At 40.8% G+C, this 14,182-nt stretch overlaps 1 protein-coding gene and 1 long non-coding RNA gene across 2 annotated transcripts in view; one reads left to right on the forward strand and one right to left on the reverse strand.

The window, feature by feature from the left end:
- Positions 1 to 14,182, forward strand: part of LOC124261972 — a 30,087-nt gene that overhangs the window by 408 nt on the left and 15,497 nt on the right. The window lies entirely within an intron of this gene.
- The window catches only part of LOC124261971 (dynein axonemal intermediate chain 3-like), a 34,979-nt gene continuing 22,174 nt past the window's right edge, over positions 1,378 to 14,182 (reverse strand). Inside the window, 10 exon segments of the mRNA XM_046696332.1 lie at positions 1,378 to 2,011; positions 3,024 to 3,146; positions 3,870 to 3,961; positions 4,341 to 4,521; positions 4,523 to 4,546; positions 5,258 to 5,387; positions 6,591 to 6,673; positions 7,327 to 7,463; positions 12,623 to 12,707; positions 13,251 to 13,383. Of these exon segments, the coding sequence (XP_046552288.1) occupies positions 1,868 to 2,011; positions 3,024 to 3,146; positions 3,870 to 3,961; positions 4,341 to 4,521; positions 4,523 to 4,546; positions 5,258 to 5,387; positions 6,591 to 6,673; positions 7,327 to 7,463; positions 12,623 to 12,707; positions 13,251 to 13,383 (1,132 nt within the window). The 3' untranslated portion in view covers positions 1,378 to 1,867.

Genomic DNA, 14,182 nt, shown 5'->3' on the forward strand with positions numbered 1-14,182 from the left:
TTTCTGGTTTTGTCAAATATCAAATGATTTTTTCAGGTTTACAGTTGTTTTTATGTGAGAAATGTGTCATGTTTATATAAATATAACACACATATAACAGAGATCTTAGTTACAAAATAGGAAAGAAAATCTCAAAATTTAAGTGAAGGTTAAATTACAACTTCAAGTCATGGACAAGGCATTCCAGTTGAATGATTGTATCTATATAATATTCACATGATGTCATGAATACCCAAGTCACTCATTTGCAAGCAATCTCACACAGGTGTGGGAAGGTGGTGGCATTACAACACTACCTGCCCCATCAGCTAATATCTGCTTTTAATTAGCTTTTGTATCAGTTGTGTAAATTCTATATATGGCACATGTTATGTATTATTTTCTACCATCTGAGAAATCATTCACGAAATGTGAAAAACATTGTGATACAGATTTGTTATATTTGAATTAAAATAAAAAAAGAATTGAAAATGACTTTTTTCTTTGTAAGTAGCAGCTGTCATTACTTGTGAAGTAGATATTCTTGTATACAGTGATGATCTACAATATCAAGGGGTCTGCTGTACTGGAAGTGAGGCATCAATACACAATGCCGATTAGAAAGTGGTCAAATGTAACACATGTTATACTTGGGATAACACTTAAAGTACAGATTCTAGTACTTGTTATAGGTTGAGTCCCATCCCAGATTCGGACCCACACACTCTGAGCCTATTCACCAGCACACAAAGTCAGCAGTCTAACCCACTCAGCCTGTGTTTGTCGCAATTGCTGTCAGTTACCGTCTACTCCAGACTTGCCACTCAGCCTGTGTTTGTCGCAATTGCTCTCAGTTACCGTCTGCTCCAGACTTACCAGTTTTGGCTGCGCAGAGTTGTGTTCCATGGGCATGCTAACAAGGTATAACTGTGGTTTCAAATACTGGTTCAGGCTTTAATGGATCTATGCCATGCCATGTTCACCAAAATGGTGAATGAACACCTGAGACCTGCATCACTACAGGCATTCCTCCCACCTGAGAGCTGCATCACTACAGGCTTTCCTCCCACCTGAGAGGCTACAGGCTTTCCTCCCACCTGAGAGCTGCATCACCTCCCACCTGAGAGGCTTTTCCTCCCACCTGAGAGCTGCATCACTACAGGCTTTCCTCCCACCTGAGAGCTGCATCACTACAGGCTTTCCTCCCACCTGAGAGCTGCATCACTACAGGCTTTCCTCCCACATGAAGCAGACACACATGATGAAGCAGGAACACCATTCATAGCACCAAACCCATCTCACTCACTCCAGAGTTGTTAGTTGCCATGGTTACATATATATAAATTTAAAATGCAATTTCAATCAAGCCTCAAATACCTTATAAACTAATGACGACTGTTTTGGAATGAACTTTTTATTGATTATGATATAAATATTCATGTGACTTAACAAACACATCAGTTGATTATGTACACATTGGACAAATGAAAATGAATACTTAGAACAATGGAACAGATAATGCATATCTACATAGTTCAAGCAAACATCAAGTACAGGGAAGCTGTTCTTACAGGATCCCAGTAACCATGGTAAATATCACAGTTGGTTTCTAACAAAATAACACAGTGAATCTGATAGATAATCTGGACACCTGGCTCTCGACAATATGAGTCACTGAGGCCATCACACAATCATTGATACTGACATAAACAGGATTTATAGTAAACCAAACTTGCAATAGGTTCTGTTGTATTGAGATCTCAATGCAGTGTTTAACAGCTTCCAATACTGTTGGCTAAAATCCCAGTACACAGTGACCTTCACCTGCATCACAGATGTGGTAATGCTGATTGAGTTTCCCTGACCTGTGGTCAGATTTGACAGGGCACTATACTTCAGGAAGGGGTTCCTCCTCCTCTGCCTTGAGTCCGAGTTCTCGCAGGAAGTTGGCCTCCTCTTTCTCGTACTCTGCGTACTCCATCTTGGCCTTGTACTCCAGCTCCTCCTCCGTCAGCACCACGTTAGGAGCAATCTGAACACACAGGCATCATCATAGTAAATATTTCCCATACCAGATGGCACTGATGATGTTATGGAGTGAGGGAGTGAGGTTAGTTTTACGCCGCACTCAGCAATATTCCAGCTATATGGCGATGGTCTGTAAATAATCGAGTCTGGACCAGACAATCCAGTGATTGTATCTTGTATTGGTGACAAGCATTAGGGCAACAACTGAGGAGGACAACAAGCAGTCGCAAGATGTTACAGGCTATTTCCATTCGATACTGCCAATCCTGTTGGAAATCATATCACTACAACTGACTACAAGAGTAGGACTGATAGAGTTTCTGAACCACCAACCAGATTGATGTGTCTGAGAGCAGCTTTCACACAGGCACTGATGATGTTATGGAGTGAGGGAGTGAGGTTAGTTTTACGCCACACTCAGCAATATTCCAGCTATATGTCGGCGGTCTGTAAATAATCGAGTCTGGACCAGACAATCAAGTGATCAACAGCATGAGCATCGATCTGCGCAATTGGGAACCGATGACATGTGTCAACCAAGTCAGCGAGCCTGACCACCCGATCCCGTTAGAGGCCTCTTATGACAAGCATGGGTTCCTGAAGATCAATCCTAATCCGGACCTTCACGGGTGATGATGATGTGGAAAGACCAAAGGTGACATAATGTTATGGACGGTGGGTCATAGTAAATTATTTCCCTTTCTCTTGAAATTTAATAATTATTTCTGACACTTATTTAATAAATTCAGCACAACACACATTCCTGTAATAATTTCTACTCTGTATGTTCACTGATTTCACTCAAGATAGATGTAGCTGATCTGCAACTGGGAATTATCAAGATGGATATCAGTGCAATATATTCCAGAAAGCAGAAGTAACTGAGAAAATAAATTTAGTGATGCAGGATGGATGAGTCTGAATTGTGCAGCACTTGGTACTGGTAGCAGATACTAAAACATGTACACAATATACAACAGGGTCCAACTTGGGTCCTTGCTGTTGATATCACTCACCCCAGCTTTACGTTTCACCTCTGCCTCCAACTCTCGTTTTTCTGCTTCCCTGAAGTCCCATCTCTGAACAACGAACCCTCGTCTCTTGACTTCTCGCTCGAAATAATTACTTACGCCATTCAACTGTAACATAAATAGCATTTTCTTTTTAACAACTGTTAAACCAAATTTGAGTTGACAACATGTCAAGATTTTTAAATGTCAGTCGAAATTTCAGTTATCTCTGAATGGCACCCTAATGTCAGATGAATATCCAATGTAAAGAATGTAAAACCCATTAACACCTGTATCTCGGTGACAAACCCAGGCTGATATATAGAGGATACTTAACAACCTTCGGTGTCATACCATTTTTACTGAACAAGTTACTGATTTGATACTAAATCTTTCACAAGTTTAATAAAAATGGTATTTCACAGAAGCCTGTGTAGTATTCTGTTTATTGCTCTCCAACACAAATTGACAGAATCTGCCTACAGTGTGATGACTCTCAGCTTTGCGCGAGTCAAGCAAGGTCTAATACCATTGTGACGGAGGTATTAGCATTGTGACGTCATAACTGTAAACCATTATGTGTAACATTGTCATAAAAATATTACCCTGCAATATCTTCCACAGGCAAGTAATAATCAAGGATTCAAACCAATGACTGGCAGATCCTTGCACAACTAAGGGATGCAACTCTGCTCAATGAATCATGACTACTTGTGTTAGATGGTGCCTCATGTCTCTAAGATCTACTGAAGCAAAGATTGACTCTAGTCACCCCCAAGATCATCTGGATGGTCAGTAGACTTGACTCCTCAGTTGTACTGAAGCAATGAACCTGCCTGATACCTTACACACCTCATTTGATGTAGGTTGTCGCAGACTCCAGGGTATCTCAAGGATGTGCAGCGTCCCGGCATCATCTCCCACAGCCAACAGCTGCTGCTTCTCTGTGTAATAGAAAGTGACAGTGTTATCAGACTTATCTGCACTATATTCCAGCAACAACATGACTGTGACACATCCCCCCCCATGTGGGGATTCAACCCGGTCTTCGGGCATGGAAGATAAGCCCCATCTGCACTATGAACACATCCCGCAAGATAAACGTAATAAAGAGAATCGCATTATTTTTTCTACTAAACCAACCTTTTCAAACAACTTAACGCCCAAAAATATGAGATGTTTACACAATTAATTGATCATTAAACAAAGCATCTGCATCAAAAAAGAAAAAAAAGGGTGTGATGTTTTGATGTCACAGTAGAGTATATTCGAGAGAAAGATGTAGCAGGATAAGCCTACTGATGTCACGATAAGTACACCTACGTGTGACTTGGAAGGGGTAGAGGGTAGTGATGGGTGATGGTGACACACTCTGTGTGATGGAGGGCTCGTGTGTCTTGTCTAACAGGTCCCACACATCAACACTACCGTCCACCTTGGCAATGAAGAAGACACCAGGTCGAGACGGTGACCAGTGGCCAGCAGACAGCTTTACGTTGGCGGCGAGCAGAGAACAGGATTGGTCCACTCTGTAACAAGGGAGACAGGGAATGTGTATTTATATAGCAGTCAGAATGATTCCATTTGGCCAGGCAAACCAGTAAGTGAGTTGAGGTGAACTTAATTATTAACAACTATGGGACTGATTGTTAATAATGTTGATGGGGAGGACTGACTGACTGACTGAGTTTAGTTTTACGCCGCTTTTAGCAATATTCAAGCAACATCACGGCGGGGGACACCAGAAGTGGGCTTCACACATTGTACCCATGTGGGGATTCGAACCCGGGTTTTCGGCGTGACGAGCGGACGCTTTAACCACTAGGCTACCCCACCACCCTTGATGGGGAGGAACTGTTCCGATCTGTTGACATTCAGAAGAGGGTGGTGTGGATACAGTGTGCATATGTTGGATTGGAAGGAAGTGACAGGGGACTCTAGCACACAGTATATGACTTGAGTGAATTGATTTCAGCAATCTTCAATCCATATTGACAAAGGGGCATCATCTCTCATGAGTGTAATATGGCAGCCACTGTGCTATAGCAGGCCATAATACATTTTTGACACAGAGTATAAATGGTCAGATTTGAACTCGCGAAGAATACAGTAATTTGTAGAACCAGTAAGCAAGATCTACTTACAGAGGGGCCTGCCATTTTCACTACATGGTCTCAATGGGCAATTAGACAAGATGCAAAGTTTTTCAAGTTATTCAAGTTCATGCAGAAGATCATTACCAAAACATTTTCCTTCCACAGACTGAAGGTCCATCCTCCTACACACAACACAACCTCCTTGATGAAGGGCGACCTCTCCATAGCTCTGACTGGTCCATCGTGGAGGGAATGGTAATAATCTGGTTTGGGGCTGCAACATAGACAAAGATATCACACCACAGTTCTATGATACGTAGTAGTGGAACCTGTGCTCTCTTGTTGATCATGGCCATGATGAGAGCTTATCTACCCTGAACTACTGTAACTCATCTAAACTGCCTAAAATCTGAGATCACAGACCACTAGAAACAAACCTTAGTTAAGATTTTTGGCTTCAAGTATGTAGTGAAATAACACTAAAAATTGAGCGTTAGATATCTTGAATGAGGTGAGAAACATTTGTTGCTGTCATACTATCATATCCTCCATGATAATAAAGTTATATCTATCTTATCTTATAAATACTGAGTACCAGATACAAGACGTTAGTGTGAGTGCGATGAGATGGCCACTAAACAGTATCTCAAATCAATTTTCATGTCGCTTTAAACAGTATTCCAATTACATCGGCATGTCAGCTATAATAATAATAATGCTATATTTTGCACCTAGGATCCAGCGCAATGCTGTTCTCTGGTACCCATTTTAAACAGCTGGGTGGACTGAGTGCAATGTGGACGAAGTGCCTTGCCCAGCCACACAACACAGTATGAGGCCCAGGTCACAAATATTTGTGTCTCCACTTGGATTCGAACCCGGGCCTTTGGCGTGAGAGGCCAGCATGCTAACCACTACACCACTGTGCTCCAAATGTGGAGGAGAGCTTCACTTGATGCAGGTGTCAGATGTTTACAACTTTCGTGACAAACATGAGTATAGATATAGTGCTGACACACCTATAAAGCATAGTTGGGATGAACTGGGATTCAAACACTACTTTCTCATGTACCCTATGTCCACAAATGAAAGTGAACACAAGTTTAATGATAATGATGCTTTCAGTTGAATCTACCCGGTACATATCTCCCCAGATTTCTGAAGATACAAGCAGCTGATCTGAAGAGTCTGAGAAAAGAAACTGAGAAAATATTTGTGTAAGTAGATATCACTTGATGCAATGATATCTGTGTGACACTAACAAATGTAACCATGTGTTATCGATTGTAACAAGTGAGTGAGTGAGTATGGTTTTACGCCGCTTTTAGCAATATTCCAGTAATATCACAGCGGGGGACACCAGAAATGGACTTCACACATTGTGCCCATGTGGGGAATCGAACCCGGGTCTTCGGCCTGACGAGCGAAAGAGCGAATGTCTTAACCACTGGGCCACCCCACCTCCCCCGATTGTAACAAGAAAACATGTTGCTCACTCTGTATTTTGCCAGTGTCCTGATCTTTCTGTGGCATCCAATCCACGTACACAACCTCACCATCCTGGAACATGAAGAACAAACACATTGGGAAAATGTATATTTTATTACAAAATTTGAATTTTTCTTAGGCTATTTGAATTTTTCCTCCCACTGTCTTAACAATAGAGGTATTGACTGAATATCAGCCTCAAGGTAGGTCCACATGGGTACTTATAGCAACAGTTCATATGGACTGATGATATCACTTGTTATCCAGACTTCACGATGACACAAATATCGTCGCATGGCTCTGTCAGAGGGGTACACAAGGCATGTGATCTTCACTACCAGTTGTCATACTGACATTTTGTAAAAGCTGTGATGGCTGAGTGGGTTACATTGCTGACTTTCTGTGATGGCAGTTACCAGGTAGGTGCCTAACTTTGCCGAAAGTACTAGAATCTGTTCTTTACAGAGACTGACTGACTGAGTTTGGTTTTACGTCGCTTTTAGCAATATTCCAGCAACATCACGGTGGGGGACACCAGAAATGGGCTTCACACATTGTACCCATGTGGGGATTCTAACCCGGGTCTTCGGCGTGACGAGCGGACGCTTTAACCATTAGGCTACCCCACCGCCCCTCTTTACAGAGAAAGTTTAATCCTAAATATGACATATGCTACATTTGACCACTTTTTGAAAGGTACTGTGAATTCATGCAATGAGTGTTACCTCTGTGCCCACATAGAAGTGGGTGTTGACTGTCTGAAGTGTCTTCTTCTCTTTCCCCGATCCAGGCTTGTTGCTCCCGAAGGAAAATCCTCCTGTCTGACTCAGGTCTTTGTCCACACTGTCTGTTGCCTTGGCAACTGAAATGGTACAATATATGGTTGAATTCTTTCTGAGAGTTCAGTCTTTTTGTCATTAAGATTGTGTTTAAATCAAATTTCAAGGCCATTGCCTGTCCACTAAGATAGCATTATAGAAATATTGCATACATCAACAAGGGTACAAAATATCTGGTTAACTGACACTGCTTACTGATGGTACTGAAGCAACATTGATGATTAGATCACAGTCAAGGGATACCGAATGTATTGAAGCAACATTGATGATTAGATCACAGTCAAGGGATACCGAATGTATTGAAGCAACATTGATGATTAGATCACAGTCAAGGATTACTGAGGGTACTGAAGCAACATTGATGATTAGATCACAGTCAAGGGATACCGAATGTACTCAAGCAACATTGATGATTAGATCACAGTCAAGGGATACCGAATGTACTGAAGATACATTGATGATTAGATCACAGTCAAGGGATACCGAATGTATTGAAGCAACATTGATCATTAGATCACAGTCAAGGGATACCGAATGTACTGAAGAAACATTGATCATTAGATCACAGTCAAGGATTACCGAGGGTACTGAAGGAACATTGATGATTAGATCACAGTCAAGGGATACCGAATGTACTGAAGAAACATTGATGATTAGATCACAGTCAAGGATTACCGAGGGTACTGAAGCAACATTGATGATTAGATAACAGTCAAGGGATACCGAATGTACTGAAGAAACATTGATGATTAGATCACAGTCAAAGACTACCGAGGGTACTGAAGCAACATTGATGATTAGATCACAGTCAAGGATTACCGAGGGTACTGAAGGAACATTAATGATTAGATCACAGTCAAGGATTACCGAGGGTACTGAAGCAACATTGACGATTAGATTACCGTCAAGGATTACCGAGGGTACTGAAGGAACATTAATGATTAGATCACAGTCAAGGATCACTGAGGGTACTGAAGCAACATTGATGATTAGATTACAGTCAAGGATTACCGAGGGTACTGAAGGAACATTGATGATTAGATCACAGTCAAGGGATACCGAATGTACTGAAGAAACATTGATGATTAGATCACAGTCAAAGATTACCGAGGGTACTGAAGCAACATTGATGATTAGATCACAGTCAAGGATTACCGAGGGTACTGAAGCAACATTATTGATGATTAGATCACAGTCAAGGATTACCGAGGGTACTGAAGCAACATTGACGATTAGATCACAGTCAAGGATTACCGAGGGTACTGAAGCAACATTATTGATGATTAGATCACAGTCAAGGAGTACCGAGGGTACTGAAGCAACATTGACGATTAAATCACAGTCAAGGATTACCAAGGGTACTGAAGGAACATTGATGATTAGATCACAGTCAAGGGATACAAAGGGTACTGAAGGAACATTGACGATTAGATCACAGTCAAGGGATACAAAGGGTACTGAAGGAACATTGACGATTAGATCACAGTCAAGGATTACCGAGGGTACTGAAGCAACATTATTGATGATTAGATCACAGTCAAGGGATACCGAGGATACTGAAGCAACATTGATGATTAGATCACAGTCAAGGATTACCGAGGGTACTGAAGCAACATTATTGATGATTAGATCACAGTCAAGGGATACCGAGGGTACTGAAGCAACATTATTGATGATTAGATCACAGTCAAGGATTACCGAGGGTACTGAAGCAACATTGACGATTAGATCACAGTCAAGGATTACCAAGGGTACTGAAGGAAAGTTGATGATTAGACCAGTCAAGAGTTACTGATGGTACTGGAGGAACATTGATGATTAGACCAGACAAGGGATACAAAGGGTACTGAAGGAAGGTTGATGATTAGACCAGTCAAGGGTTACCAAGGGTACTGGAGGAACATTGATGATTAGATCACAGTCAAGGAATACAGAGGGTACTGAAGAAACATTGATTAGATCATAGTCATGGATTACCGAGGGTACTGAAGAAACATTAATGATCAGATCACAGTCAAGGATTACCGAGGGTCAGTTGGTCAGGAAAGTTGATGATTAGATCAGTCAAGAATTACAATGTGTACTGAAGGAATGTTGATTAGATCACCGTCAAGGATTACAGATGGTTCTAAGGGGACTGTAATTATGCCCCGAAAACACTACTGGGAGCTAGAATATCAATATTTATCACATTTCTAGAAAAAAACATCAACTGATTCTGCACAGTTTATAGTAATACAAGCTGTACTCTAGAAAAATGTCCAATTCTTTTTGTTACCTATATGATGTTAATTGCGAACTGGGGATATTTGAATAGTTCCACCAGAATCATTAAAATATTGATTACATAAAACAACACATATCCTGACTGTTCTTGTGATTGTGTATCAAAGTATCAAGCTTCTGTACACACACTGTCACACTTAAGTACCAAGGTGAGATACATGTTCCTGTTTATTGCAATCAGTTTGTACAGGTTATATTCTGGCATCTACACAAGCATCAAACTACCTAGCTACAATCTTCAACCATATTCTATCAGTATCTATAATATCTACAGGAATCATGATCATAACAAACACTATCAACATTAGTAGAGGTTCAGCCATGCCACACCATTGCAATGAAGCCTGGGGTAAATAATCTAAATATTCTAAAACCATTGCTAAAACTAAAAACTAAGCTTATTCCTATGACTTACTCTCCTCTGTTTTTTCTTGAAAAATTGCTATACAAATGAACAAATACCATAAAAATAATTTCAAAGATTAACCAAAAAGCAAAAAGTTGTAATTTCTTCAATAAAACAAAATATTCAGTATTACTAACATTCGTCGAAAACATTATACAATTCAAGCATAATCTACTGGCAAACAAGGATAAGTTGGACCGGCGCAGAAAACGCATTTACGAGAAGTAGGCTGTGCACGGCAATGAGCAAACCCATTTGGTTCGTGAAAGGTAGAGCAGAAGTAGCTGTGCACGTGCATTGCATGACGATGAAATTGATTCTTCGCGTAGCTGCACACGCCTTGCACCTTGCTTCAACCATTCCACTACACTTGATCGTGGACAACCTGGGACCCCTTTGCTAACAATGGCAATTGCCAGTGGGCGGCACTCATACATGCTAATACAGGTCAATTGTCAGGTCGGTGCTCAACTTATCCTTGTTTGCCAGTAAGTGATTGAGAGAAACAATGCAGTGAATTAATTTTTCTCTGAAAGTAAAGTTGTCAGTTTTACTGCCTTAAACCATAATACACTAAAGACAGTATACTGTTGTTGGTTTAGTTCATTTTAAGTCAACATCAATGGATACCAGTCACTTCTCAGAGTTAAACCATGTTATAGTGTATGCACATAATTTCTGTATAATTTTGCCTAATGATCTATAGTTGTGTCAGTTCTAGATGTTAAAATGCACATGAAGAAGGACCACTGTATTCTGGGCTCAGAATCAATAATAGTATGACATGGTCATCATGGTTTTAAATGGCAGTAAATCTGACATGAAAGCAAGTGATTGCAGTAAATGGTCACATATGACAAAGACCATTTTACCATTAATTACAAATATCAAACTCACAATGTATAAAAAGAGCAGAACATTATAATAATCTATCTTTAGACCTGTTTTGCAAAATTCTCAAAGAAACACCTTCTATACATGTGTAGGAACCTACTGCATCTTGAAATAAAAATACAGCAAACTTAAAAGTAAAGTGGAAAGTATTTCTGTTGAAGCTTGAAAAATGAATCAAAAACAGCTAGTAAATTATAAATGCCTACTTAATGCACAAGCAACAATAAGCAAAATATGCCTACAATATGTACATGGAAAAGAATTTCTATCTGCATCTATCAATCTATGTAAAAAAAACCAAAAGAAAACATAAATTGCAAAGCAACTAATACAAAGATCTGGACATTGTAAAGTACAAATGCTGATCTGGACATTGATGGCCATTGTAAAGTAACTTACGTGCTGATTTGTCACCCTGCCCCTACACATACCACGATGGACATTTTAAAGTAGCTAACGTGCTGATCTGTCACCCTGCCCCTACACATACATGGACATTGTAAAGTAACTTATGTGCTGATCATCACCCTGCCCCTACACATACACAATGGACACTGTAAAGTAACTTACATGCTGATCTGTCACCCTGTCCCTACACATACACGATGGACATTGTAAAGTAACTTACGTGCTGATCTGTCACCCTGCCCCTACACATACACGATGGACATTGTAAAGTAACTAACGTGCTGATCTGTCACCCTGCCCCTACACATACATGGACATTGTAAAGTAACGTACATGCTGATCTGTCACCCTGTCCCTACACATACACGATGGACATTGTAAAGTAAACATGCTGATCTGTCACCCTGCCCCTACACATACACATGGACATTGTAAATCTGATCTGTCACCCTGCCCCTACACATACATGGACATTGTAAAGTGAACTGCCCCACACATACATGATGGACGTAAAGTAACTGATCTGTCACCCTGCCCCTACACATACATGGACATTGTAAAGTAACTTACGTGCTGATCTGTCACCCTGCCCCCATTGTAAAGTAGCTTACGATTGCTGATCTGTACATACATGATGGACATTGTAAAGTAACTTACGTGTGATCTGTCACCCTGTCCCTACTACATACATGGACATTGAACTGATCTGTCACCCTGTGATGGACATTGTAAAGTAATTTATGTACTGATCTGTCACCCTGCCCCTACACATACATGGACATTGTAAAGTAACTTACGTGCTGATCTGTCACCCTGCCCCTACACATACATGGACATTGTAAAGTAACTTATGTGCTGATCTGTCACCCAGCCCCTATACATACATGGACATTGTAAAGTAACTTACGTGCTGATCTGTCACCCTGCCCCCACACATAAATGATGGACATTGTAAAGTAACTTACGTGCTGATCTGTCACCCTGTCCCTACACATACATGGACATTGTAAAGTAACTTACGTGCTGATCTGTCACCCTGCCCCCACACATACATGATGGACATTGTAAAGTAATTTATGTACTGATCTGTCACCCTGCCCCTACACATACATGGACATTGTAAAGTAACTTACGTGCTGATCTGTCACCCTGCCCCTACACATACATGGACATTGTAAAGTAACTTACGTGCTGATCTGTCACCCTGCCTCTCTTGTATAGTGAACTTGGTAGAGCTGTGGTCACCGCCTGGCTCCGACTTGTGCAGGTTCACCTGTACAGTATCAGTGTTCAGTATGGACATGTCACACATTGTCAGGTATATACACACGATTACAGGATTAACAGCAGTACATGACACATGACATGTATTAGCAACACAAGCTATTGTTAGATGCAGGAAACAATGGGAAGGAGTCTTGGCATCAACAGGTATTATTGTGTATGAAAGTCACAAATTAGAACAACCCTCAACAGTATAAAGAACAGTGAATAAAGGCGAACAAGTTACTAGTATGGGTGAGTCTCTTTGAGCAGGTGCTTCATTTACATCGCAGCATGTCAACTTAACAAGGAAATGCACAAGCACAGATATGCTGCTTACAAACCAAGGATTGTGATCAGGATTCAAACCCAGGCACCAGTTCCACAGAGCCAACACCAAGATAACTCACAACAGTCATAACAGTATGATTACTTTTTAAAATGGAGTCTTGGATAGTATGGCTCAAATATGCAACTTTCATAGGCTGCTAGGCAAACTCTGCCCTTGCTAATCTGAATATTTGCATAAGCAAGTGTTTCTGCATAGTCTCACCCTGAGATGGGGCTTCCACTGCAGGTCAAGGTGACGGAAGGTGTTCGCAATGCCCATGGGGTTCTTGGGGCCTTTGTCATCATCCTTCCCTTGATGACCTTTAGACGGCCTTGTGTCCCAGAACATCACACAGCTGGAGGTATAACAAACATCTTGACTAACAACACAGCCACATGCACTGGGGTATCTTATCTATTAATAAGTGTACTTAATAGAAACAAAGTACAGTCAAATCCCGATGAGTCGAATCGCTGGGGACCAAGTAATAAATTTGACTTATCGATGTATTCGAGACATAGGTATGTCTATGAGGGTAGAAAAAAAGATGATCCAGTCCTAATTCCTCCGCCTAAGCATTTGTTTACCTAATGATTTCCCTATCACTAATAGGGGCACCTTATCAGTTCCAGTCTGATTAACACAGACAGTGATTTCCGTAAAATCACTAATCTGCCTTTTGAACTCACCTGTCAATGGCGGAAAGGTGTGAGCCGCGCTGGTTTGTTAATTGGATCAGTTTGCTACACCAATCAACTTCTCATTGACTGACTTCGGCTTATGTATACAAGATTGCTGTGTTTGAATCTCATGGGACCAAATTTCCTTCTCGAGTTATCGTGTGTATTTATGAGACGAATTCGTGTAACCGGAAATCAAATGATGACAACTATAACAGGGAATGGTCGGGACCGACAGGTACTTCGAGTTATGCATAATATTCGAGACACCGGCATTCGACTCATCGGGATTTGACTGTATATAGGGTAGATTGACCCTTCATGCAGTGTTCAAGACTGATCAGTTCACTATTACTATCTTGGTACTTATTAAAGGTCACCCTGATAAACAGCGGCCATATTTAATTGATTTACTTTATGGAAGGAATGACATGCTCTTCTTCATTGCTGTTACATGAGCAAACTTGTTTTCAG

This window comes from Haliotis rubra, unplaced genomic scaffold (assembly GCF_003918875.1).
Source record: "Haliotis rubra isolate DU_JTF1 unplaced genomic scaffold, ASM391887v1 Scf819, whole genome shotgun sequence".
In the NCBI taxonomy this organism is placed as follows: domain Eukaryota; kingdom Metazoa; phylum Mollusca; class Gastropoda; order Lepetellida; family Haliotidae; genus Haliotis; species Haliotis rubra.